This window comes from Plectropomus leopardus, chromosome 9 (genome assembly GCF_008729295.1).
Source record: "Plectropomus leopardus isolate mb chromosome 9, YSFRI_Pleo_2.0, whole genome shotgun sequence".
Classification (NCBI taxonomy): Eukaryota; Metazoa; Chordata; class Actinopteri; order Perciformes; family Serranidae; genus Plectropomus; species Plectropomus leopardus.
The window spans coordinates 5,279,796-5,307,052 of NC_056471.1; the positions used below are offsets into that span (position 1 = coordinate 5,279,796).

Here is a 27,257-nt window from a genome sequence, read left to right on the forward strand (position 1 = left end):
TTTGAAACCAGTTATTTTTGTTATGTCATTAATTGTTCATTAGTACAGATGCCTCATTGGACAAACATCTTGTTATATAATTTAACACTTTCTACAATATTGCGGTTATTTTCTGTGTCATATCACCAAATTAGTATGGGGAAAATATGAAAAGATATTATTATTATTAGGTATTATTTAGTTTCTTCATTTCATAGCGTTACATGGCTTTGGCCCTTTCAAAGTTAAATAAAAAATGTGGACTATTTGACATGACACTCCCTGTGATGTTGGAGGTGAAAAAAAAGGGAGGGATAAACACACGAGTAAGTGAAGAAAATTCTAAAATACAAAGAACCTGATTGACATAGAAACATGTAAAATCAAACACATGTAAATAAAATAAGAGATTTTAAAGGCAAAGCTCAACAATCTCTTACATTTTCCAGAGATGTAGCTCTTGCCATGTAAAAAACAGTCATGTCACAGACATCAGCAAGGCCTCGATAATTGTCAAACATCATTTTTCTTAGACATGCATTGGGCATTGGTTGGAATTCTCAAAATCACTTATTTCTTTATGTAAAAATCATTTTTTTGAATAGATGAATTTGCAAAAAGGGGGAACTTAACCTTAAAATGGGCCTGGTGTGTACTTCTTAACATGTGAAATTGTTCATGTTACTCTGTGGACAGAAGGCACTGGCCTTTAGCTTATATCATACTTATATTAGTGGAGCTTTGTGGCAGTAGTGTTGGACTGCTTTGAGATGCAAATAGGCTTATGCTTGGGGACCGTTAGCCAATTTAACCACCAGGAGATTTGACTTGATTCTGTGGTAATCCAAATACTTAAGTCTAGCAATAGTGGAAATGCACATTCCGAGGCATGCATGCTCCCTGTCTTTCCCTTACTTGAAGTGGAAGTGCAACATAAGTCTGAATAAATACACTTAGGACATAATGGTATCAGAAACCCAGATGTTGCTTTCTGTATTCCTCACCGGCTATCTGAAAGTCTTTAAGAATTACAAGTCTCTCTGCTATAGAGAGGCTGCTGACGGAGAGGGAATCCAAATATTTTTAAGTCAACAAAGCTCAGGTTGACACAGGCCAATACAATCAGTATTTTCAGAGTTTGTCCTGGACAGTTTTCAGCAGCTATGTTTCTCCAAGACTTTATCCCGTTTTGATTGTGTCAATAAGTAACAATACCCAACAGCTACCAGGGCATTGTTGCTGATGTTTAGGGTTATTTTTTATTTTCATTTTTTAGAAAGAAGCCTTTGGAAAGCGAGCAGCTCAGCATCTCTTTCTGTAAAATGTAAACAATGTCACGGCATGCATAAATAATGAAAAAATAAATAATGAAAACAAGTAAATCCAACAAATGAAAAACATGGATGAATAAAACACAAGAACAAGCAATGTAAAAGTTCAGTCCGTTGTTATTCATGTTGCACGATGTAGTGTCAGACAGGGACAGCAGTGAAAGAAGAAAGGAGGGCAGGAAGACGGAATAGCAGCCGAAAAAACGGTTGTTGTGTGAGTTATGGTTGATGGGCAAACCAATTAATCATATCTCATCAATATTATAATCATTTTCACTCAACAGTAGTGACTGCATTTACACAAAAAGGCAAATTATTTGGTCTCTTGAAGAATTTTTATGTACATTTATAGACATTAAGTATGGGGATGCTGATTGGTTGAATTAATGGTGGTTGCTACCAGCAGTTGATATATCTGAACTTGCTTTGTCTTTGCATTAAAGCTATGTTCAGACAGGCAGCTCAGCTTTTTTGTTTTGGAGAAATTACTCATATCAGGCTGCAAAGTTCACACATAACATAAGTATGCAAGAGGAAGAGCAAAGAACTACAAAAATGGAGGAGGGGCCACAAAGGCAACAGTGGAACCTGGACAGATGAAGACGAAAAACACAACAGCTTGCCCGCTGTACATGTGGAAATGTTACACAAGAACATGTAGTTACTTAGCATATGGGCATTGTTACAGTGACATCCATTGTTGTAACGGAAGGTGATGTACTGTACCACATTGAGTCATTGTAATGACAGTCATCATAAGGAATTAGATGTCCTTCCTGTCTGAACATAGCTGCAGGTGTGCGTGGTTGTTTTCTGGATGGTGCGCAGAGAATCTTATGAACAGAAGACATCTATGTATTCAGTTCTATTTTTAATTTAATTTTCTGTTGATGTGTAGATGAGTCCAGCCTTGCTTTCTGAAAGGGTGCTACAACAAGGAAGGTGCAACAACTTCAACATCAGTTCTTTGTGCATCAAAAGGAAGAACAGCAGGTCAACTGCTGCTTTGGAGTAGGGTGTGCATGTGTGCAGGTGGAGGTGGTTACTGCATTTTCCAGGCGGGCTTCACTCGTGGAGAGCATGTCACCGGTGCCTGCTGTGGGTCATGAGGAGCAGCACCTTGCGGATGCCGCTGAGGCGATCTTTCAGAGATGTGAGGGCCAGGAAGGGCAGCTGGGCTCGGCCTTCTAAAGGAAGAACAGCGAGTAACCACCAACACCATGAGGGACCATTAGGACTGTCCTGAAGGAGGAGGAGACAATGAGAGGGTGTTAAAGACAAAATAAATAGAAGGAAAATTACAGTACATTTTAGCTTGGGTCTTATTAGGAGTAACATCAAGCTAGCAGTAAGCTTCTGTTAAAATTATTGGCATCTCTCTTGCCTGATTTAGATATTAGCCCTCTGGCCCCATTCAGTTTGTCCAGATTCAGAATATGAGATCTATCTGTCCAGTTACTGGCGGTGTTCCTCAGGGCTCTGTTTTGGGTCTCATTCTATTTCATTTTACTTTCTAAATCTTGGCCATATAATACCAACTGCAACTCTTCCACCGACAAAAGTTTCGGACTGTTTACTAGAAATTAGATTTTGGATTTCATACAACTTTCTAAAACTTAAGAGTGATAAAACTGAGGTTCTGCTAATACGTACTGAATCTAATTTGGCTAAACCTTATAGTTTAGCCTACTTGTAATGAAAGAAAAAAATGTTATGAAATTGTGTTTGAAAGACACCTTTAAATAACATGCATTATTATCATAATTGATGTTGTTATTAGAAGCAGGCCAGGAGCTCTTTGCAAATCTGTCATGTTATTAAAGATGTATCATTAAGATTAAAAAAGTAAAGAGTGTGACTTTATAAATTGTGTGTGTATACCTGAAGTTCAGAGTCTTTCTGAGGCATGGGTCCAAAATGTCCTTCAATGCGTTCCTTCTGCTCAATCTTTAAGGAGTTGACCCACACCAGAGCCTGGTCGTACACCGTGTCGTGCAGAGATTGTAGCTCACGCTCTTCCAGACCCTCCACCTAAACAATTGCACACCTTAGTTATAAAGTTATAAAATCCTCTGGTAATTCTCTATCCCGCCATTCCACTCTGGCTAACTCTAACTACTCCTCATCTGTCCAGTCCCTCATACCTTTACATCCTCCAGGTACTCTATATCAGCCGTGTTGTATCCGTCCCTCTCACTGTGCTGAATGACTTTAAACCTCCGTCTGCCGATGGTGTCCACAACTGAGCGGCCATCAGAAAAGAACTTCACATCGCGGATCTCTAACAGGCACCCGTAGTCTGCAAATCTAGTGACAGGAAGAGGATGAGGCCACGGTGTTACTATACTGGATTCATATTGTGTGATACACACAGATATTGTCCCAGCACTGACCCTTTGAGGTTGTCTCCCAGACACATGCCAAAGCAGTTGGTTCCCGTCTCCATGCATCGGCGAATCATCAGTCTATAGCACGGCTCGAAGATATGGAGAGGGCACGGCACAGTGGGGAAGGCCATGGTGCACACAAATATAGGCACATTCTTGTTAAGACTGAGGAGAGACCAGAGGAAAGGAACATTTGTTTAATGTGGCGAAGAGCAGACCGTAAAACTTTAACTTCAATTAATAGCCCGGACTATTATGTGCTTTAATCACTAATCTCAAAGGCTTATATTTGGAACAGGTGTCTATATCGGACTGACTTTTAATTCCTTTAAGACAAAACCTAAGTCAAAATGGGAAATACAATCAAATCATTTATTTTTCCTTTTGAGACCTGAGCTAATTGTCTTTATTTCATTCAAAAACATAGGAAGAAGGTAATGAGCAACAAAAAAAGAAATGATCCACAGAGGCTGGCAAGAAATCTGTGAAAAATTCAGGATATTACCTGAAAATTTGCCAAAAAAAAAAAAACCCTAACCAAACAAAAACAAAACACAACAAAAAAAACAAAAAAACTTTTGTTGTTTGTTTGTTTTTTACAAGAAAGTAAAAATGCTTTTAAAAAAAGCAAGTGACTGACACTATCTTCTCTGGTGCTCACGGTTTCAGTAAAATTAACTGAACTATTGAATTGTGGTGAATTTTACCAAGCAAACGTTTTTTAGCATGTCTATACTGACAAAAGTTTAAACATACTGTATATACATATTTGTACGCTTGATCTAAGGAGCTAACTACGGTTATCTCCAGCAGGTCATCCAGTTTTATACATCCAAAGAACTACAATAAAAAAATGTACTGCATGACAGCCAAACCGGGCCTCCAATTGAGACAGGCCTTAATTTGTCAAAATGAATCACTAGAACCAGATAGTAAAAGGGACTGGGCGTTTCATTGGGATTACGCTTTTATTTTAAGTTCAGTGGCAACCATTATTTTTGCTTTCAAGGTTAGTAATGAACTTTTTATTTCAACTTTTAAGCCAACATGAATTAATCGAATTTTTCAATATTTCCTGAACTACTGCACAAACTTCATCTGCACTATTATTCAAAACTAACCTTTAGGTGAAAGGCCAAATTAAAAAAAACAAACCAAAAAACACTGACTACTGTAAAAGAGAACCAGTTCCGCTACAGTATAATACAAGTTATTAACTGGAGTTAGTTCCAGCCTCCGGGAGAGTGATACTTGATGCCTTAGATGACGCACACTAAGAGGGCAGTGTGTCAGACACATGTTATCTTCTCTAGGTCAGTGGGTCAAACAACAGGATATTCACACAGTGTGTTATGTCAGTCACACATACTTCAACACAGGCCATAATCTGTGAAAGGATATGATTGGACGAGCACAAGAAACAATACAAATAGACTTACTTTGAGAGCTCAGCCATCTCTTCCTGGTGGATTTTCTGTCTCTCCATGAGCTCGGAGGGAAGATACTTCGATATCAGCTTCTCCATTAACACTGTCTTACAGTACTGCCGCTGGACCAGGTACTGGAGACAGATACACAGAGACATTCTGTTAGAGATGTGTTTATAAAGGCATAAACATAGACAGAGTAAGTCTGACACAGTTTTCAGTGACATCTACATTATGTTGAGGCTTGCTCTATGTTTTTCCCTATAATATCCCTATAAGATACCCCGATAGTGACCTTACTGAGTCATCAGGTATTGGCCGTGATATAACCAATCCAAATAAAACACTTTTTGTGGGTCAATGTCATTTCAGAATCAGCATTTCCACTATCAGTTACGTTCATTCAGTGATGGCAGGCCACCAACTCCACTTTTAGATCAACAGAAATCCCTGGTGTCATGTTACCTTACATAAAAATGACCCCAATGACACAGTTAGGTATACAGATTTAACATTCAGGGGTGAAATCAGTACTCGTATTAGGAAATATCTTTAAGTGTGGTGTCTGAAGACAGAAAGTTGGATCAGGAAATAATTGCTGGATTCAGTTTATGACACACTGAATGGCACTTCATGGGGCTGTGTGTGTTATCCCACTAAAGGGCATGTACCTCAGAGAGCTCCTCTTTGCAGAGTGGGCACTTCGGATTATGGTCCAGACATCTCTCCAGACACCGAAGACAGAACGTGTGACCGCACGGCGTCGTCACTGGCTCGTAGAAAAGTCTGAGGGAGAAACCATTGGAGAAACACACAAAAATTAAACACCTTAAAGCCACAGACACAAGAGTGCGCGGCTGCAAGTAACGATTATTTTCATTAGCCATTAAAGGATTACTTTGGTATGTTTTAATGTGGACCCTATTTTCTAATGATTTGTGTCTATTATTCATTTTTGAAATTGGTTTAATATTGAGCAAGAGTGCTGCAACTGGCAGCAGCAAAACAGGCTGCAATGTAAACACTTGGGGCGTTTGTGCTCTGTCAATTTATGCCCACTAAAGGTGTTTGTTTTTGCCACTGACAGGCTCAGACTATTATTAGAATTGTCTGACAACGCAATGAAAACAGTCTCTACAGAGATAAAACTTTTGTTATAGCTTGAAATCTGTTAAACCATTGCCAAACCCACCAGACTTAATCTCAATAAACAGTAATTTTAGTGTGTATAGAGCATTTTCACATGTAACTGGGTACATTTGGTTTATTTCAACCAAACCAGAGTTGGTGTTTGTGTGAATGATGGAAGGACAAACCAAGGCGGTTTTTGTTAGTTATATTTGTTTTTTGTTGACTTTGAATTAAGTGTGTTTTATGACGATAAAGTTTATTTTGGGGCTGTTTGTGGTTTAACAAAAAGGACCTTGTTCTTTCACCAAAAGGTCTGTCTTTGTAGGGATCAATTCCATCGTGTTGTCAGACACTTCAAATAACAATCAGAGCCTGTCAGCAAAAACAAACACTTTTAGTAGATGTTCATTAACAGTGCGTAATTGCCCAGCAATGTTACATTGCAGCCTGTTCTGCTCTTGCCGGCTGTAGCCTGCCTCGCTCAATGATGGACCAGTTCGAAAATTGTTGTCTCCATTTATCACATAGACACAAAAACATGGGAAAAAGGGCTCCAGATTTGTTTTAAAAAGTTGCCCTTTAATCTTCTATTCATTGTTTGGGCGAATCAATGAATCATTTAGTCTATGAAATGTCAAAAGATGGTGAAATATATGTAAATGTCAGGTTGTCTGTAGGCGTGAATATCAGCAGTCTGGTCCTACAGCAGCCAAAACAAAGACTCTTTTTTCATTCCTTTTATTTTAGTAGCTGCATAACACACGATTTTATCACAGGCCATATAACTGTCAGCCACAATTTAGCACACATTACACAAGTGCTAACTTTATTGCATAGTGTGTGACGGTTTATAAAGGTCAGGCCTAAAATAAGCTGTGAAGCAAATCTAACCTCATACAAAGAGAACACTCCAGATCTGTCGGGTCCAAGACATCACCAATCACAGGGCTCAATGGATCAATCACCTCTGCTGGCTCTGAATGGAGACATAATCACATCACAACAATAAGTCACAAGTGCTAAGAGAGAGTGTACATGTGTCGCTTGGCTGCATACAAGCGTGTAAACAAACTTCAAAAGCTCACCAGACTTGGCCTTCTTGTTATTGCTGCTCCTCTTCTGTCCTCCGTCATCCTCCACTTCCTCCTCTGAGCTCCATCGTTTCCTTTTGAGGAGGAAACAGTGGTCCAGCCGTCTGACCTCCAGCTTTCCCTGACCTCTGACCTCACTGCCCTCTGACTTTCCAGGTGTGGAAGAAATGGGGGCCAGACTGGACGCTGATGACAACAAGCTGGTACTATAGATCTGAAAGAAGTGAGCAGAGCAGAAAATGAAACCTCAATGTCATGTTTTTTTTTGGGGGGGGGGTTCAAACTGCTGACTGCCAGGCATGGAGCATCTCTTACCTGAAAGGGAGTGTTAATGCTGTTCTTGATGTGCGCTCTGGAAGACAGTATATTGGAGCAGTCTGAGATGTGTTCAGGGACCTGATCTGTTACTGGAGCCAGGAGATCGCTGAGGAGCTGAGCAAAGACAACATACAGTGATGTGATTATTTTGCATGCATTTAAGTATTGCATTTCTGTGTGCATTTATGACGTCAAGTCGGCAACTCCTGTCATAAAACAGCGTTATTATCAATGTTAGTATACTCATTTGGCATGCTTTATGGTAAAAAGTTTGCTTGCTTGCTACAGCTAATAGATGCATATGCTAAAATGTGCAACTATTAAAAGTAATGATAGCTACTAGGAACAAAATAACGAAATAAATAACATTTTACTGTCAAATGTTGAAACTGTTTCCATGCTTTACACCATTTCTGCCGCCCTGAAACATCATGTTAACGTCACAACTCTGGTATCATAGGAAATTTTCCAATTTGCCACAAGTACTTATGAATTTGGAGGGCTGTTCATGTACTTGTAACTCATAAATAAGATATTTCTGAGGAGCACGTGAAAGCAGCATTACTTCAGCGGAAGGAGAGTCAGTGGTTACAGCAAGCTCAATTCAGCCAGCGCAAACCCCCGCAGTAAAATGTTAAAAGTTACACACAGAACCTTTAACCACTGTTTGACTTACTGCTTTTATAACAATTATAATTTACATAAATGTGCATAAAGGTGCTTTGCTTTTATTTGCCAAGTAGATTTAAGCTGTGAATTATAGCCTACTGTAAAACTTCATGATGTTAAGAACAAATAATAATAAGTGTGACTCTAATTTGAGATCTATGACAATATGGTCTTTTGACTGGTGCCAGATGGGATAAATATATTTTTTAATTATACTAATCGTATTTATTTACTTATATAGTTTTATTTGATAGGGACAATGCAAGTAACATAGTACAACTTCCACCTGTTACAAACAGGCTGGAGTAACTTATGTTACACATAAATAGATTACAGCTATTGTTAGTTTCCAACTCCTGTCCTTAGTTAGGCTTTTAGTAAAGAAAAAGAAGAAAAATATCAAGGTTACATACAATAACGTGTGTACAATAACAGTTATGGTAAAAGAAGACAAAAAGGTCAGTGTTTACATTACGATTACATGAATTACAACATACAGTAAAGAAAAAAAAAATACTTTCTCTAAAAAAAAGACACAAATATCAGTATTAGATACAGTTACAACACTTAACTAAAGGACATTTTAAAATAGTTAAAACATGCTCACATCTCTGATTTTGCTTAGGCCAATCTTTAATACTGTTGTTAAAAATCTTAATATCCTGTGTTAATTTTATATCGTTTGGTAACATGTTCCACATTTTAGAGCCTTCTATGGAAAAGGCTGACATGGAAGTCAAGGAAGTCTTCCAAAACTTCAATTTCACAGTTGCTGCTTGCTGTGCCCCTGGTGTTCCTACCAATATTTTGCCTGCTCATAATTTTGCATTTGGACGCTGAATTTACCTTGTGGGCCTCAGTCTTGGCCAGTCTGCAGTCCGGCTCTATGGACAGACAGACCAGGTACTCCCTCAGAGCCTCCTCTGTCCTGCCCAGTGACACCAGAGCCTGGGCCTTACGAACATGACCCTGTAGGCAGGAAGAGGAAACAACACTCATCTGACATTCAAACTTTTTGCAGAAACTGAATATTAGAAATATCAGAATATTAGAAATATTTTTATAAAGCAGAACAATTAGTCTGCCATACCTTGGACCAGTGAGGCATGAGTCTGCAGGCCATCTCTGCATCTCTCAGAGCCTTTTCATAGTGCCTCAGACTGGAGTGGATCTGGGAGCGGTTACTGAACAGTATGTGGTCCATGGGTGCTGAGGACGAGAGGAGGGGACAGTGAGTGAGACAGTCCGTTAGTTAGGTAGTTGTTAACCACCAGAGTGTTAGTGTTACAAGTGAATGAGGCTGCAGCGTTGTGTCATAACTGATTAATAGTAAGAAAAGATCAACACAATCTCTAAGAGCCCAAAGGTGAAGGCTTTCCTCTTCAACTTGTTTCTGATCTTGTCTGATCAACAGTCTAAAAGCCAAAAATATTCCTTTTAAAATGATGTCAGACAGAGAAAAAGGGCAGATTTGTTTTCACATTGGTGCAGCTGGAACCTGTAAAATTTTGTGGAAATAGTTGCAAATGAGTTCTCAACTAATCAGTTCTTTGACTAATTGTTGCAGCACCCTTTCTTACAGCTTAAAACCAAAAAATATTCTCCAAGTTTAATGACCCCATGCCGAGGCAACAGTTTCACAACATACTGCAGAATTTTTATAAAATGCATGGCCACCACATGTTCATTCTCTTAAGTCTTAAAAACTGATTTTACTGGTGATATAAGGTTTCATATTAGATGACAGAAGGAATGTTTAAAATGGATCAGTTCCCACATTATAAAACATGTTCTGAAAAAAAAAACCCTTACAAAACCAGCGCAGCACTATCAAGGTCACCCACATTCCAGGTTTCATAACTAGCAAAACTTATGCAAATGTCACAGTTAGCCCTATGGGATTCAGAGGGGAAATATTTCACAGGCTTAAGTGCAGGCACAGGTAGTAAATCATTCCATGCGATGATAACAGAAATAGATGTTTAGGAGAGAAGAAGGTATTAGACACAATATCTTTAAATGTAGAATAAAAAAAACACATATAGGATGATTTCTGCACAGCACAGGGTGATATGTTACACACACACACACGCACACACACGCACACACACACACACACACACACACACACACACACACACAAGACCAGCGCTAATTATATCACTGAGTTCATTGTACTGACTTGCATTAATTCCCCTGGAGGCTTGCCCCGAACCTTAACCATAGCTACTGAATGGCAAACACAACCCTAAATCTTAGATTAATCCAGATACAACTCTAAATTTAACTCTTAAACTATGTCTTCACCTCACAGTAAGGGGTTAACCCAGTTGGAAGGTGAATCCCCGCATTAGAGGGTTACAGAGATTTCTTTCCCCACACAATGTGATGAATGCATAGCACATAAACACATATAAGCAGCCCAGTGCAAACACTATGCAGGTGGCTATAAAATATATTAAGAAACAAGGTAATTTACACAACAGATTCTGCAGCTAAAACAAACGCTGCCCCTCTGCCATGTAGGCTACATTTATCATGTGACATAGATAGAAAATATTCTTACTTACCCATATCTCTGTTGTTCATTGTAGCATAAATTGCAACCATATTTATATTTTTATATTTTGAATTTACATAAATAGTTTTATAGATTGTGTTGTAGCATAAGGCACATTTTTTACCTTTTACACACTTTACAAACTCAGCACATTATATTAAAATTTAAATATTCACATATTAGTGCTAATTGTCTATTACTGTATTTGTTTACAATATACATACTTAAAAAATATTTAAATATTTACATATTGCACTAATTGTTCACTGTTACTGTATTTCTAGTTGTAAATTTATATTTTTATATACTTGTGCTTTAACTTATTTCTACTTGTGATAATTCTCTATGCTGGCATCAGAGTGACTGCAACAAACCACAATTTCCCCCCCGGGATCAATGAAGTACTTCTGATTTTCTTGCCTTGCTGAGATTCACCTCACAAAATAATTTGCACAAAATCTTTGGTTAAACAAGTGTTCCATTGTGTGCATGCCTTTAGATAATAACCAAAAATGAATCATTGTAATACAGTTAATGGAGCAGCCTATCATCCCTCTGCCAGGATCAACATCCTACAGGCCAAATCTGCAAGTCATTGCGGTTTGAAGCCAGTCCTTCCAAAATATAACCGTTATGTCATTCTTTGTTAATCATTATTTATCAAATCACTGCTGCTAAACACGTTGAATGAATCACAGTTAGTAACATCCTGGTGTATGCTAAGACCCTGGAAAAAGCCCTGGACAATCCCATGCAATTACTGTGGTATGTGCACCAGCAAGGAGATAAATGCTCCACTGGTGGGGACCGAGTGTGTAGAGATGTCTGTCTCTTATCATCCGTCAACTGATCAGCCAGGGAAACTATGATAAACTAATCAGAGGATTTATCTCTCAGTGAAACACTTAAATCTTTAATAACGTGTCTGCACAGTGATTGGGCTGCCTCAGAACAATACCATAACATCAAATGAGGTCGGGTCAAATATTCCAGACTTCTGTGTTAGAGGAGACGCTCCATTTCAGTAGTTGAAAAATTCTTGAGGGTCTGTTAGAGACTGTCCTTTATTTATCAGAGATGGGGGTGGCTGGGCTCTTACTTTTTCATTTTATCTTATCTTGACCCTCTCCAAAGCGACAAATATTTTTCCCTGAGCCTCCCTGACTGACTGAAGGAAACTGCTTGACTCTTCCTCCACCATAAATAGGCCCTAACCATATGTTTTTTTATAGTCACACTAAATGTAGGTAATGGAGCCAATGCAACAAGCAAAAAGTATGAGAATAACACTTAAAACCAAAACAAACAGCAATGGCAATTTCATTTTTACTGTTTCTGGCTATGAGAAAAGATGCTATTTTGGCAAGAAAAAGAAAAAAAATATTTTCAAACCCACTTGCAGGTTTTGGGGTTCAGATGGTGTTTAAAATAAATACAAAATGTAACCATTTAAAGTTGTATGCCCCCCCCCCCCCCCCCAAAAAAAAATGACCATCTCAAGTGCTTTTTAAACATACCTTATCTGTTTTGCACCATCTCTTTTGCCACATAAATAACAAACAGTCCCTTGCATAGTGGCTGGAGCAACATAACTCCTTTCACAGGTATTTAAGACTTTAAACTATGAGCAAATAGGTGCAATTTCTTTCAAAACATGGGGAAATGGCAATGAGCGACTTTGTAAGAAATGTTCCACAAAGTGCAAGAAGTTTGTAAATGTATTTTGAGAAATTGAAGGGAAAATGTCTAGGGAGAAAAAACCTTTGTAACTATTTTTAATTTTAATATTTCATTTAATTTCCTTCTTTTTATTACCTTTTTGTGTGTGCAAATTTTCAATAATTTTTCAGTAATTTTATGAACTTGTTACTAATTTCTTGCTAAGTTTTGGGCCATTTCTCCTTTTATTACTCATTGCACTCTTCCCATGTCTTTTTTGTTAACTATCAAGCATTTTTTCTCAGGTTTCAAATAGTTAACCAGTTAAATTCATCCAACTTAGCATAATACTTTTCAGCTGTTGCATCAATCACATATATGACACCTCTATTAAGTAACTTCTATTCCAGACTGGATCCTAATTAATAACTGGCTAAACATATAGTTTAAATCTGTGCATATTTCACTGGTAATATTCCCTGTCTGCAGCTTAAAGTCTACCTGTTTCATCACCTCACCATGTCTCTGCCTATTTAAAAACCCCTGTGAGCAGTGTCCCTGGTGGTGACCTGCAATAGTACCCTTGACCCACATTTGCCTGAATCATTGTTTGACGTTACACAATGAGAGAGCTGAGGGGGGGCGGGTTACGTGCTTACGCAATGTTTGGTCCACTAGCCCAGCCTACATAACCGTGTTATCCAACACATGGCCCTGTGACTCTCAGATGCCAGCAGAGGCAGCTACAGTGTACAACAGTACACACAACACACTTATGAAACAAAATCATATCTTATTGCTGAAATGTATTATTTCTTTACAAGTCACCTAATGGGATATTATGTAGCAAAAAACTTGTTATATTGAACAGTAACAGCAGAAAACATGAAGTTAAACTAGCTAAATAATTAGCCCAGTCACATACTGTAAAGCCACTGTAGCTACATATATGTCTTAGCCTACGTAAATATGCCAGTAAATAGTTTATTACCAGTAAATTGTTCATATATATAACAGTAACCTGTTAAGTGTCAGTTAACTGTTCATAAGTATAACAGTAAGTGTCCTACCTATCAATATGGCTTGGTTGTATTTCTCCAGGGCTGCCTCCATCTTCCTCTCGGCGTACAGTCCGTTGCCCTCCCGCCTCAGCCGGCCGGCCTGGCTCCAGGTGGGGAACCACTTGGCCAGCAGGTTGCTGAGGACCACATTGACCCTGTAACTCTGGACGTCGGCCACTCTGGAGCTGTCCCTGCACTCCTTGCACATCACCGGCCGCTCCTTCTCCTCCCTCTCCAGACACTTCTTGCAGAAGCAGTGTCCGCACGGCAGAGTCACAGGCTCGAATAAAAAGCTCAGACATATCCGGCAGTAGAAGTCTCCAGTAGCTCCCGAGCTCCCGGCTGCCACCGCAGCCCCTGCCTCCTCTCCTCTCCCCGGGCTCCTGCTCTGACTCTCACCCCTATCCTGCCTCCTGATACTCCCCGCCAGGTACTCTATCAGGTTGGTCAGGTGCACAGGTCTCAGTCTCTCTTTCTCTGACGCTTGTCTGTAGATATTGAAAGCTTCCGTGAATTTGCCCGCGAAGGCGAGCGCGTCTGCCCGCTTCACCATCAGCTCCTGCCGGCTCCCTGGATCTCCGAGTCCCGCTAGTTGGCACTCGTAGATTTCCGCAGCTAGGTCGAAGTTTTTTGACTGGAAAGCCTGTGCTGCAAGCTGCAGCATGCTCTCACTCTCTGTCTCCATGTCCAGCTGGTTGTTCAAAGTGTATCCCCTCACCTTATGTGGTGGATATCTGGTCGATATGCACGCTGCCATTCATGTTTGCATCCGCAAGTGAGCACACCGACTGCACGCTCTTATCAGGAAGTACCCATATTATTCTCAATGGGGCAGCGCACGAGAAAAAAAAACGGTTACGTAAAAGTTGGGTCATGTGACGCTGGCCAGCTGTTCTCATTGGACGAGTTGGGAAAAACTGTTACAAAACAATCTGCCATGTAATAGTTTCAGTGTCGGGGGGCCGGAGCCAGTCTGACCTGCATGCGGGACTTAAGTAAACAGTGGCGGGTCAGTGTGGGAGCCCAGGTGGGGGGCCAGGAGGTCACGGATGGTGGAGCTGCAGGACCCCCGCCCCACAATGAATTTCAGTGATATCACTTTTAAATAAGTTATTCCAAGTAATTTATGTGTACTAATGATTTTTTTTTTTTTTTTTGTTGCTGGTTACCGCCTTACCGGAATGTTCCTCATCAACAGAGAGGACAGACCTACAATATCTCTTTTAAATTCCTTTAAAATAATGTGGGAAAAAATTGTTGGACCAATTCAATTTTTACTTGTGATCAACTTAAAAACGTGTGTTTGTAATTATGGTGACAGTACATCACACTAAAAAACTGTTTTTAAATAATGTGAAAACTTTAATTTTATGAAGAATCAACTTTAAACAATGTGTGAATAAATATGGTCATTCAATACTAAATTACCATTATTATGAACACAAGTTCATAGTTTAAGTTGATAACCCATGCAAGGTAATTTGTTTCAACTGGATTTTCCACATTTTCTAAAATAAATTCTGAAGTGTTGCCATAAAGTAAAGCTGTTCCAACATTCATTTTTAACATTATTTAAGAAATAATTTTAAAGTGATATACTGTAGTTGTATTTATGGACCAAGTCATACGTAGGCCTACAAAAAAGTTCTCAAATAAGCAGGGTTTCCACAGTCATGGAAAACCTGGAAAAGTAATGGAATTTTACAATCTAATTTTCCATTAGTAAAAATCATATAAAGTTTTGGAAAAGTCGTGGAATTTTGCTGTGTGTAAGAATAAACCTCAGGGGATAACCTTCAACTTAATGTAACATAATTGATTTTATGTAAGTAAGCTATTGACATAGCTCCAATATGTGTTAACTGCACACTGTACAATATGTCATTTCAACCAATTTTGAAATTTTGTCCATTAAAATGTGTGGGGACCCTGAATATGGTTTCTTGGGGTGTTGTGTCATTAAGTGGACATAAGTGATCCATAAGTGTTTCCGATCATAAATAAAAGAGTATTTGTTGGTTCAGTTATAAAACTGATCTGGGTCACAGTGATTGATGGGCTTCCAGAGGCTTCCCTGCTCTCTTTCTGTTTGTATTATACAAGGAAATTGATAGGAAGAGATGCAAGTTTTACTTGTTATGTGACTTGTAATGCTTAACCTGTCACATACCAGGTAAAGCTGTTATGTGACAGTCAGTTCCTATTTTATATAAGTATTTTTCTCTTCAGAAAATCTGAATAATATTCTTTCATGGATCAAGTAGAGTTTCCATTAACCTATCTTTAGAAAATCTAAATGTTATAGCATACAGGCAGCAGTTTGAGCACAATGTAAGCTTTGATAACAGTTTACATGGGTTGCCCTGTGCAAAACCCTTGAAGAAATGTGGGAAAGTTTCTACTCATGGGCACTTTGAGAAATCTTTGTTTGCAAAAATAGAGGTAACTTTCACATTGACTGCTGGCACAAACTTTGTATACCACGGGAGTAGAACTCAAGATCGGTCTTGTTCTCGAAACCAGTATCAAGACCACTTGTTGAAGGTTTTGGTCTCTACCATTTTTTTTCTTATTTCAGTTTTAGACGAAGAGGATTCTGGATTTTTTTTTCCAAGACCAGTCAAGACCCCCAGCTACTGGTATATTACTAAATGTCTGTGTAGAAAAGGAAAATTCCTACACATAAAATTCGCCTCTGCATAGCCTTCATATTATTTTATCATTTAGAAATGTCTCACAGCACACATTCCATGTGTGATTTTATGGGAATGTGCATCTCTCAGGTCATCTTGAGGGGTGTCTACGGTTTGCATGTTCCACATTTTATTGTAAGTGTGTCATGCAGTGTGGGACTTTCACTGGTCTTGTCTTGGTCTTTATTTAGCCTCGACCTCTCAAAAAGTCTTGGTCTTGTCTCGGCCTTGCTACACTCTGGTCTCTGTCATGACTTGGTCTTGGTTTAGGTGGTCTTGACTACAATGCTAGAATATACCTTGCTGACAATACTGGGATTAAAACAAATCATTTGAAGCACCAATTTATTCCACCTTGTTACCCACCAACCTGCTGCTTCAGTTCAGAGTGGCATGCAAACCTGTTCAGCTCTTACACAAACCGACATCTGAACAGGGGCCATTTAATCACCTATACTGATGGGAAAACTTCAATGAGCCTCAGTTGTTCTTCCTTGAATATATGAATTTAGCACAAATACCATTTGAGAAGCGTCTGGCACAGTACATGTGCATGGACAGAGATACCAAAAACCTTAATGTAACATTACATTGATTTATCCCAATACAGTTTATCCAAATTTTGTGTAAACCGTGGTCCAGACTCTCACCTACAAGGTCCTCATCTTATGCTAAAGGTTCTGCATATAACATTCAGAGCATTAATACAGCAGCAAAGCACCATTTGATATAGTGCAGTGATGATGTCCTGAACAGAGAATGTCTTCATGCTATCTCAGTGTGTGCTGTAATCTGAGCTTCTCTATTTTTTTGTTGTGGTAAGCTGGTTGGGATGCACATGCATGTTAGTGCATGTGAGTATCTCACTGGCATGGCAGTTACCCTTGATATCATTACTAGATCGTCACATCCACCCTTTGGTCCCTCCCCCCGGTTAACACTGTTAGCATTGTTGCTGTAGTTTAGCGCTGTTTATGGAGTTCACATCATTAGCTGCCAGCTAGCTCAACCACCTCCACATTAAGATCCTTGCAGAAACAACTCATGCACTCTAAATTTCACATAGAGCCCCTTTAACCTCTGACACTCAGAACCTCCTCACATGTTGTGTGCCTAGTGTGAAAGACTCTGAGGCCTCTGAAACTATCAAACCATGACCATGCACTAGTCACAAATCATACATTCAATATAACACCATCATACTTTCATGTCTAATTATGTTTTTCTACCACATAAACAAACAGAAGAGCATGTCAGCCCTTGCTCTGCCTCTCAGATCACTTTCCTGAGTGTAAAAAAGCATCAGGCAACAAATCTTGACCAGATATCAACTTATCAATCTGTGTCACAGCCACAGAGCAAACTGTGTTTGATAACTGTGACAATAGTGTTACATTGACAAAAATGTGACATCTTACTAAACACATCAAGAATTTGGTTATTTTAATATAGCATTTATATATGCTTATATCACTATTTAAATGAATACTTCACCCACGATATGATCATTTGTATATCAATTACTCACTCCATGTAACGCTGAAATCATGAAGAAAACTGTCTTTCTCTAATGCTGCCACACTAAATGTAGTATCCAAAGACAGAGATAATCCTTGATGAATTGGAGTAAATGGAGGCCATGATTAACAACAGGAAAACTATACCAAAAAATCTGCTTGAGAACTCTCACACTGGTTGTCCAGCATATAATCAGAATGATTTCAGACAGAAATCCAGACAATTTGCTTAGGTTTCAAAGGTGTAAAGGAATAGAGGAACCAGCCCATTTGAGTGATGAATAACCTAACATTTTTATACAGAACATAATACATTAAATCAGTATTGCTGTAGGTCTCAAAATGTTAACTGTACCTGTATTAGTCTGCGTACATCAGATTATTAGTAACATTAACTGAAAAGTAGTAAAACCAAAGTGTATCAATGTGCGTTTGCTTAACTCTCATATTGATATAGTTTGTAACTAGCCTTTATACTACAACAGTATAACCAAACTCCTGAAATTCAGGAGTTTTCTGGTTTTTGGTTTTGGTGTGCCACCCCCATATGGACACCCCAATGATAAAAATTCTGAGGGTGCCACTACCTGTAATTGTGACTTTTGGGTACAGTGGTTGGTGATCAACCAGTCCCATAGACTCACTGTAAGACTAGAAGTAGGTTAGAGTTTAATGACTCTAATGACTCTGATTAAGGGATTGTCCTCCAAATTGTTTGGATACTAGACTACACAGTATTATTAGCATTACCTAAAGTGGCATATCCTGCAGCCTTAAAATAAAACCTGTTTGCAGTGTGTGTGTGTGTGTGTGTGTGTGTGTGTGTGTGTGTGTGTGTGTGTGTGTGTGTGTGAGTAGAGATTATAGGCTGGGCAGTCGATCACTGTCCATGTCAGTAGTAGTGGTGCTTGTAATATAGGTCGGCCGGTCTAGCCCGTGAACTCAATCCCACGCACAGACACAAACCCTGACTGGATGCACCGCTGCAGACAGACACAGACTGACACGCTTGCAAAAACAGACAGACTGACATATATGCAAATTAGGACATTTGAGGAGTCTTATGCAAGCATGCAAATGCACACAGATCACACACGTAATAATCAGAGACCCTTCTGTCCCTTCACACCTTGAAACTTTGTTATGTATCTAAATAGGCCAGTAATGCAGTCTCGCCGGGGCTTCTGGCACAGGCTGTCTGGAAAGTGCATACTGGGCCGGGGACCAGCAGCGAGTCTCAAAGTCACCTCACAGACTTTTATACAAGAAAGATGAATGTTCATGAGATGGATAACAAACATGCACTTATGCTTGTCTACAACAAATATCTCATTTCACAGTAAACAAATAATCTACATTTGAGGTCATTCCTTCAGGGAGGAGTGCAGAGACATGCAGGAATGAGAGGCATGAAAGTAATCAAGGTTACATGTGACGAGGCTCTTACAGCAGATTGAGATGTTAGTCTGACCCACTGTACGTGCCTACATGTATCATTACAAAAATCTTACACTTAAAGAACAGATGAGTATTTTAATGGTTGTCTAAATAAGAAAATCTGATTTATGTTGGTCTGTTTGGCTGAACAAAATGGGATCAGATTTGTTTCTTATCAAATAAAATAGTAAGCTTTACTGAAATACCATTAGATGCTCACAATGGAGGGATGGAGGTTAATAAGAAGTGCCTAATCGCAGTGATGAATGATCTAAGATTTCACATCAAATTTCCTTAAAAACATAATTCTTGTGTTTTCTGTTTTTGTTTCTTTTTTAATTTCTGTGACCATTCTGGGTATTATTGTAATTATTAGTGCTTTATAAAAACAATAATAACAATAATAATATTTTTTGGGGGGTATTTAACAAGTAACTGATTTTAAATCAAATATAATTGAACTTATTTAATTATGTGGCGATGCAAAATTAACCTTTAGCTTTTTGCAGTTCTGTGTACACAAGGTTTTTTTTAAAGATGTTATCATATAAACACGATTTATTTAGAAAGCAAAGGGAGACTTTTTTTTTTTTTTAAAGATGTTATCATATAAACACGATTTATTTAGAAAGCAAAGGGAGACTTTTACGTTTTTCTCATCTAAATGTGGCCTCAGATAATTATTTGCTGGTCTATATATTTCAACAGCATAATAGAATTACTGAAATTTGGATATGGCTTTTGGTTTTGGTGTGCCACCCTAAGCTTTTTAATGGCCCCATCCAGCCACGCTGATGAAAACTTTCTGCAGGCGCCACTGCTTACACAATAACTTGTGTTACTTGTATAATCTCTGAATCACCGTATGATTGAACAGCTTTGTTGATTAACATTTTGAAAACACCTTCATAATATGATCTGTTGGCTGTCTGTCACTTCTGTCAAGGCTGCAGTTGTTGTTAGGTGTTGAGTCATTTCCATGCAGGTTTTTTTTAGTTTTGTAGTTAAAAAGTGTGAAAAAATATCTCTATGAATTGTTATTTCTCTGAGTTATCTAAACAAATCATCTACACTTTGCATGTGCAGGAATAGACAGATTTTATTAGATACATGTGGTTGGAGAGGTTAAAGTTATTGATGTTAGTTAGGAAAACATACAAAATAAAAAAATCATCATTGCACTTTTTATACAATAGTGCTCCTTTGTTCTGTCACTGGTTTGAATTATATGTACAAAAACATGAGTAGGAAAAAAAATCTTCCTCGTTCATCCTTTGACTTGCACATCCTCGTGTTTCAGAAGCATGTGAACAAAATGTTCACTCTCAAACCGAGCAGATCACAAGACTCCGGTTAAGAAGGGCTTCTCAGTGAGAGAGTATCTGAGAGCTCACTTTACTGCGTTTGTGTTTTGGCACACTGGACGCTTTGCAGCTGTCTCAAATCTCTCAGCAATCTCTAAAATTGAATAATGCTAATATGTACAGTTTGCATCAAGGTAAGGACGAGGGTGATAGAGTTTGAAATGCAGTCTGTGAGTCTTTTTGTCACTGACACCAGCTGACTAACTATTCTTATCACTCTGTCAACAGTCAAATATGTTGGATGCCAACAGCATCACATCATAACATTATGACAGGCAGATTATTTTTATCATATCATATGATAAATGATTCAAATGAGAAGCAATTGGCACAACTTACAAAATTCCACTAACTTTCCAAAAGGAAGTCAAGAGGCTTACAGCTTCATTAAATATCGTGCCAGTGTGGTCAATCAATCTTGGATTTTGAGAATGTTCCTCTTCTCCAGATCGTTCATCTCTTTGAGAATCAGAGCCACGTTGTACCGGAGCTCCTGGAATTTAGACACAGGCACCTGAACGAGGAGACAGCAATTCAGTCACAGTCGAACACAGACGAGGTGTCCGGTTTATATACAACTGCAGAGATGAGGTGGAACTAAAATGTTGATGCAGCATGACATTACCACCATGGCATACAAACTGCTACAGCAATAGCATGATGGACATTATTGAGACGTTTGTTCAAAAATGACATTGTTTAAAACTTTGAAACCGGGATCAGACACCTTTCACATGCTATTTGTCACTTTGAAACTTAAGAAAATTTGTTTGATTTCCTTCAACAACATGGGGAAAAATGCAATGACCAACTTGGCAAGAAATGCTAACAAATTGCAAGAAATTAGTAAAACGTGACAAGACCCAGTGCATCCAGAAAATAGAAAAAAAAAGTCCCAAAAACTACTTTCATAATGTTGTATTTAAAATTGGGTTACAGGAAAAATATATGATTAAACATTTACAACAAATACTTTTTAAAAAATTCTTAAATTCGTTTCTTCTTCTTTTTTGTGCATGTTTACAGGTAATAGTCTTGAAATTTTTGGGCCATGGCTTGTTAAGTTGCTGATTCCGTTTTCTTCACATTTTTGTGTTTAAAGAGGGCAAAAATGGTCAGTGAAAGTGTTGGTGAAAGTTTGAAAGGTCTTGAACTCCATATTAAATGATTCATGTATGAGTTTGACCTTTGACCTCCCTAATAGGTAAATATGGACAATTCACAAAATGATGTATATAAAATAACACAAATATATATGTGCGTATATATTATATTAGGCGTGAGAGGGGTGTCTTTTAGATGCATCACAATGCCAAAAAGTAAAAAATCCAAGAATTTAAAACCCAGTGTTCAATGTTATTATGGCCTGTGATTTTGTAAGACTGGGCTGTTCTTTCCTTAAAGCACAATCATTTGGATGGTGAAACATAACAGGCATGAACCTGTGCATCGGGTTTATGTTCACTTCTTGAGTTTTGGTGAGGATGTTGAGTGTTAGCAACTGTAGATGAATACGATTTGACTGACTAACGGCTTGCATATGTAAGAATTTTGGCTTCTGTGAAGTTGAGTGGAAAAATGCTATTTATTTTAAGAAAAATGCAATGTATCTGTCAAATTCATCTTTAACCTTTTTTATTGTGTGTTTATCTCTTTTTTACTCAAGTTTAGGGATCTAAAGAGAGAGAGAGAGAAAGTCTGTCACCAAAACTGTACAAAATATTACAAAAGGAGCAATTACAGACAAAGTGAGAATGGAAAGAGATGGAAGTGTTGCTGGATTATTTACATGTTATTATCATGTGCATAATTAACATGATTTTTAAATACTGTGTGTATCGGTATACTGCAACAACTCTATTTTAAATGTAGCAAGTAGCAACACTGTGAAAAAGAATGCATCATGTGTAGAAATAGAAAATGTTGATGCATCAAGATGCAACAATAATTGTTTAATAATCACATCAAAGCCCTCTAAAATGGAATTTAGTCATATCATGAGGTGCCTCTGTTACATCTTCAACTTTTATCTATTATTATGTTTTTACTTCTCATTCCTGTCTTAAAGTCTCAAGCTGACTGTGTCTCATCCTCTGTTTTATAACGATACTAGCGCAGATACATCTGCTAATTAAAAGACAGAGGTCGAGAAAAAGTGCAGCTGTCTCTTGTCATTGTTTGTTTGTGATTCTGCATGTTTTGGAACAGATCCTGAGAAACACATATCAGGTAGATTTAAGGAACGTCCATCAATAGAATATGCACACCGGATGTTGGTGCTACTAATCTTCTAATTCTGCTGTAATCTGATTACGTAACCACTGCACTAGGTACAGTGACGGCCGTGGTAGAGGTCCTCCCTCCTGCTCCTGTCCTCATGAGTAGCCTACTTTGAAAGCAGCATCTGTCTTGTCATTATCAGGCAGGTATGGAGTATGGCGCCCCCTGTTGACTTATACAGCTTACTAACTTTGCTGATGATTTTATCCATTTTGCATATGAGTTTCTCACTTCTCACTCTTTGTTTCATTCCTGAATCGCTCATCATTATTTTAAATCTTTTTATAAGCACATTTGTAAGTTATAAATTGTTTTCAGATGAAATGGTTGTTCTTGGGTCATGGAGGCAGAAAAATCGTGGCTCAGCTAAGTGAAACTACAATTCTTTGTTTAATACAAAGCCACATTTTTACACATTTTGCTTATTTCTGAAGTGAAAATTGGATCTTTTCCTCTGTCATTTGAACTGATCAGTTTGCAACAACAGACAGAAGAAACACAGTCAGAGGTCCAGCAATAACTCTTTAAGAAAAGGCTAATTTGCAGAGAGATAGAACAGTTCTGTAGTTTCTATTCTGATTTGAAATACATGTGGTGTTATAAAAATATGTGGCATAAAGAGAAAAATGAGGTATAAACAAGTAAACAATAGTGTCATAATGTGCACTGGGTCAGAAGCAGGTTCTAGGTTAGGCTGTAGGTAATAAATGTTACCTCAGTTACTCCACTGTGAGCTCATTATGTAACACCTGAAACAGACCTACATCAGCCTGCTGGCTGACCACCAACTTCTCTCAACCCACAGGATGAGGATACAGAGGAAATTAGGGCTGGACGGAATAGTTTGAAGCTCCAATCATAACACTGATCTCAATCAACATTCAATACTGTACGACTTTTATTTTTAATTAGCGTGTCTATTTATTCTGTTTAAACTCTAGATTTCTGCACAGCTGCAGATCATGTTTAAGTTGCACTAATATTATTCATATTACAGAATCAGATTCCAGTGGTGTGGCTGCTTAGGATTGTTTGCAATTTGTGTGATCCAAATGTTTCCAAAGCATTATAATCCAAAAGTCAAAATTTATTGGAAAAAGATAATAATGTAATTTACAAAATCTACAAAAGTTTACAAAATGAAATATTCTGCTTCAATCCAAATTTGCTGGTGTTTAATCTTTCAACACTACATTTGCATTGCATTACTTCAATAAAGAAAGTTGATTTTATTCATTTATTTAACGACTAACTCATTTAACCCACTTAATTACTTGATTCCAATTAGGGATTTGTTTTAGAGTGATGATGTTATTAAATATTACACGTGGAAATCACCAGAGGTCACACGATACTATATTATCATGATACTTAAAGTCACAGTACGATATTAAGGCGAGTTTAAACATTTTGCAATATTTAGTAATGTGATCAAATATATTGTGTTATATTTTGATTTAGTACCTTTTATCAACAGCAAATTATGTCAGAAAAAGAAAAACTTCAATCTGTTTTAGCTAATAAAAGGAAATTTTCAGTCTGTTCATCTCACTTCAATCAATTCTAAAATGTATTGAATGGACTAAAAAAACAGCTATTTTATTATACTAGTACAATAGTATTTGCAATATTAATAAATGATATTAAAAAACTGATACTTGGTATCCACGTATGTATACAATATTGATACACAAAATATTGCGATACTATCCATTTTTTCTCTCACCCCTATAAAATAAGATAACAGACATTTGCAGCTTGATTTGAAAATTTTACATTTTTTAAAGAGGACATAAACCTGCCTGTATCATCAGGAACAAAACAATTGTTCAAGTACCTCAAAGCGGTGCAAGCTCCCGTCTGATAGTTTCATCTGCATCAGAACAGACGGCTGCAGAGCCCGGGCTAAAGAGCTGCAGAGACAGAGGAGACACACAAACATTATCATGTTTTTTTCTTTCTTTTCTACCCGTTTTCTCTGGTCAAACTCAGTGACCATTACTGCTGGATCCAACTACCCATATCTTCTTATTTTTATTACAAACAAAGAAGATATATAAAGCGCGCCACAATCTGTAATGAAGATTTCTCCAGGAAAGACCTACCAGACAACAACAAAAGAAAAGTTTCAATGAACTGGTTTTAAACATGTCCTCTCTCCCTCACCTTGTCGAAATGGCAACATCCACTCTCCATTTAAAGTCTTCCACTGTGGGAAGTTGTGGATCATTCTGGGAGGTTGCTGCATCTAGAGCTGCACGCCTGCAAACACAAACACAGGTGTGCAGCAGCAGTGATAATATCTCCATCAACAGCATAAGAATGACAGCCATAGCATTAAAATTTACGGACAAATCTTAGCAGATGTCTGGAAACAGACACAAATGTCCCCTCCAGGTGAAACACTAGCACATTTTGATCAGGTTCTGTGGTAAAAAAAAATTCCCATCCCAACACTGACCAAGGGAGCTCCGTGCCTTCAAAAACAGAGACTTTAGAGCAGGCATGTCAAACCGGCCCCCCGGTGGACCAGTTTGACATGCCTACTTTAGAGGCTGTAAATTCAACTTACCTGCTGCCAAAAACCACACTGGAGAAATCTGTGATAAATTCTTCAGGTATCCTAAAGTGACATAACAAAACAAAAAAACATAGCAGGAACAACAAATTTAGCATCTGATGTTGAAACAGTGTTGCATATAAGCAGGAGCGATAATACACTGATGTAAAAATGATGAGTATTACCTCAGCTCTCTGAGATCTTCTCTAAAGGCCTAAACAGGGACACAAACAAAACACTGTCCATTAAAATGTTTGCATCTTAAAATGTGTAATTCCATGCTTACAAAGAGAAAGCAGTTCACATCAGTTGCACCCCCAAGGGTGTGTGGAATTCAGTCATCATGCATTTTGTTATTTGGTCTACAACAGTCTTTGTGTAGCTGGACTGTGTCAGGTGGCATCCACATGAACTCCAGGACCAAAGGATTCCCAGCAGGACATTGCATTGTAACAAGATGATCAGTTTCATTCAGTTCATCTCTTGGTGGTTTAATTTTTTTGGCTGATCAGTGTATAATTTCCAGTGTTTAACACCTGGTTACCTCCTGTTTGAGTGATGATGTGGGGATGCGGATGGCCTCAGACAGCACTCTGTACATCCCGGCTACTATGTGACTGAGTCGGTCCTGTGGGATGCTGCTGGCCTCTGCTATAGTCTTCATCACCTCTCTGCAGTCCTTCCCCTCCAGGGCGCTCACCACAGCTGGACACACAATCATTCACAGACAAGTTAGCTCACTTATATAATGATTTCACCTGCAAACTACTGTCCATGGTCTCAGAGCCTGGGTCTTATCAGAGCATGCATAAACCGGGACATTTGGGCAAGAGATACTGCAGATACTGTTGTTCAATCCTTTGAAACCTGCGAAAGCTGCTTTGATTTCTTTCAAAAACATGGGGAGAAGGGAACAAGCAACTTAACAAGCCATGGCCGAAAAATGTGCAAAAAAAGAAAAATACCTGAATATATTTATTTATTTAAAGTAAAAATAAACAAACAAGAAAATGGCTTACAAAATGTTGAAATTTTTAAAAAGTATTTACTGTATTATATTTTCCTGCAACATGATTTGAAATTACAATCATTACAAATATAGTTTTCCGGACATTTTTCACTATTGTTTTTGGATAATTTTCTATTAATCCTTCCCATGTTTTCAAAACAATTTGTTAAGGTAATTTTCCTCATCACATTTTGACTAATTTCTTGCAACACGTGAGATATTTCTTGACAAGTTGGTCATTGCCTTTTTCCCAAAAAACAATTTGCTCAAGTTTTAAAGGTTCGTATAGCTTGTAAAATACATCTAAACGTAGCACAAAAAAGCCGATGTTGATTCAGGTTTCAAGGGGTTAAACTGTTATCACACATTTCTATCAAAGTCTCACAGTAAAGGCTGGTGGTTCCCCAAAATAATAGCTTGTTGAGCTATTTACAAACAGGTCCGTGATAAATTATATTAGCTACAAACATTTAAAACGTACACTCGCTGTTTTAGGAAGCGATAACAGTTAAAACAACTTGCTGGTATTTACCTTTCAGTATTTTCCTGAACATCTCTTGGTCCACATCCTTCAGGTTTTTCGACATTGACTCGATTTCAGGAGGTATCCTGCCTCCTAAAAAGCTAGAGTCCTTTGTATGGCTTGATGACATGACTCACCATGCGCTAATATGCTGTATGCTCGGAAAATAAATGGCAAAATGACAAATGTAAGTGTGTTTTAGTACGTTTGTGCTCCAGCTTTGTGCTAGTTTTCTGTTTATGTGACAGCTTCCGCCTTCAG

General features: G+C 38.2%; 2 protein-coding genes across 2 annotated transcripts; both read right to left on the reverse strand.

Annotated features, from left to right (window-relative positions):
• Positions 1 to 1,409: 1,409 nt before the first annotated feature.
• Positions 1,410 to 14,399, reverse strand: LOC121948090 (LON peptidase N-terminal domain and RING finger protein 3-like). Its single transcript, XM_042493353.1, has 12 exons — positions 13,623 to 14,399; positions 9,424 to 9,542; positions 9,180 to 9,302; positions 7,662 to 7,778; positions 7,341 to 7,560; positions 7,147 to 7,231; positions 5,796 to 5,910; positions 5,137 to 5,258; positions 3,704 to 3,862; positions 3,455 to 3,617; positions 3,192 to 3,341; positions 1,410 to 2,552 (listed from the first exon to the last, which is right to left on the reverse strand). Exons 1-12 carry the CDS (start codon positions 14,368 to 14,370, stop codon positions 2,394 to 2,396), a joined length of 2,280 nt encoding a protein of 759 aa, XP_042349287.1. The 5' UTR covers positions 14,371 to 14,399; the 3' UTR covers positions 1,410 to 2,393.
• Positions 14,400 to 20,341: 5,942 nt separating this feature from the next.
• On the reverse strand, positions 20,342 to 27,251 carry commd5 (COMM domain containing 5). The gene is made up of 7 exons (XM_042493410.1): positions 27,006 to 27,251; positions 26,009 to 26,169; positions 25,650 to 25,678; positions 25,477 to 25,527; positions 25,071 to 25,166; positions 24,742 to 24,817; positions 20,342 to 21,138 (listed from the first exon to the last, which is right to left on the reverse strand). Exons 1-7 carry the CDS (start codon positions 27,124 to 27,126, stop codon positions 21,037 to 21,039), a joined length of 636 nt encoding a protein of 211 aa, XP_042349344.1. The 5' UTR covers positions 27,127 to 27,251; the 3' UTR covers positions 20,342 to 21,036.
• Positions 27,252 to 27,257: the final 6 nt, after the last annotated feature.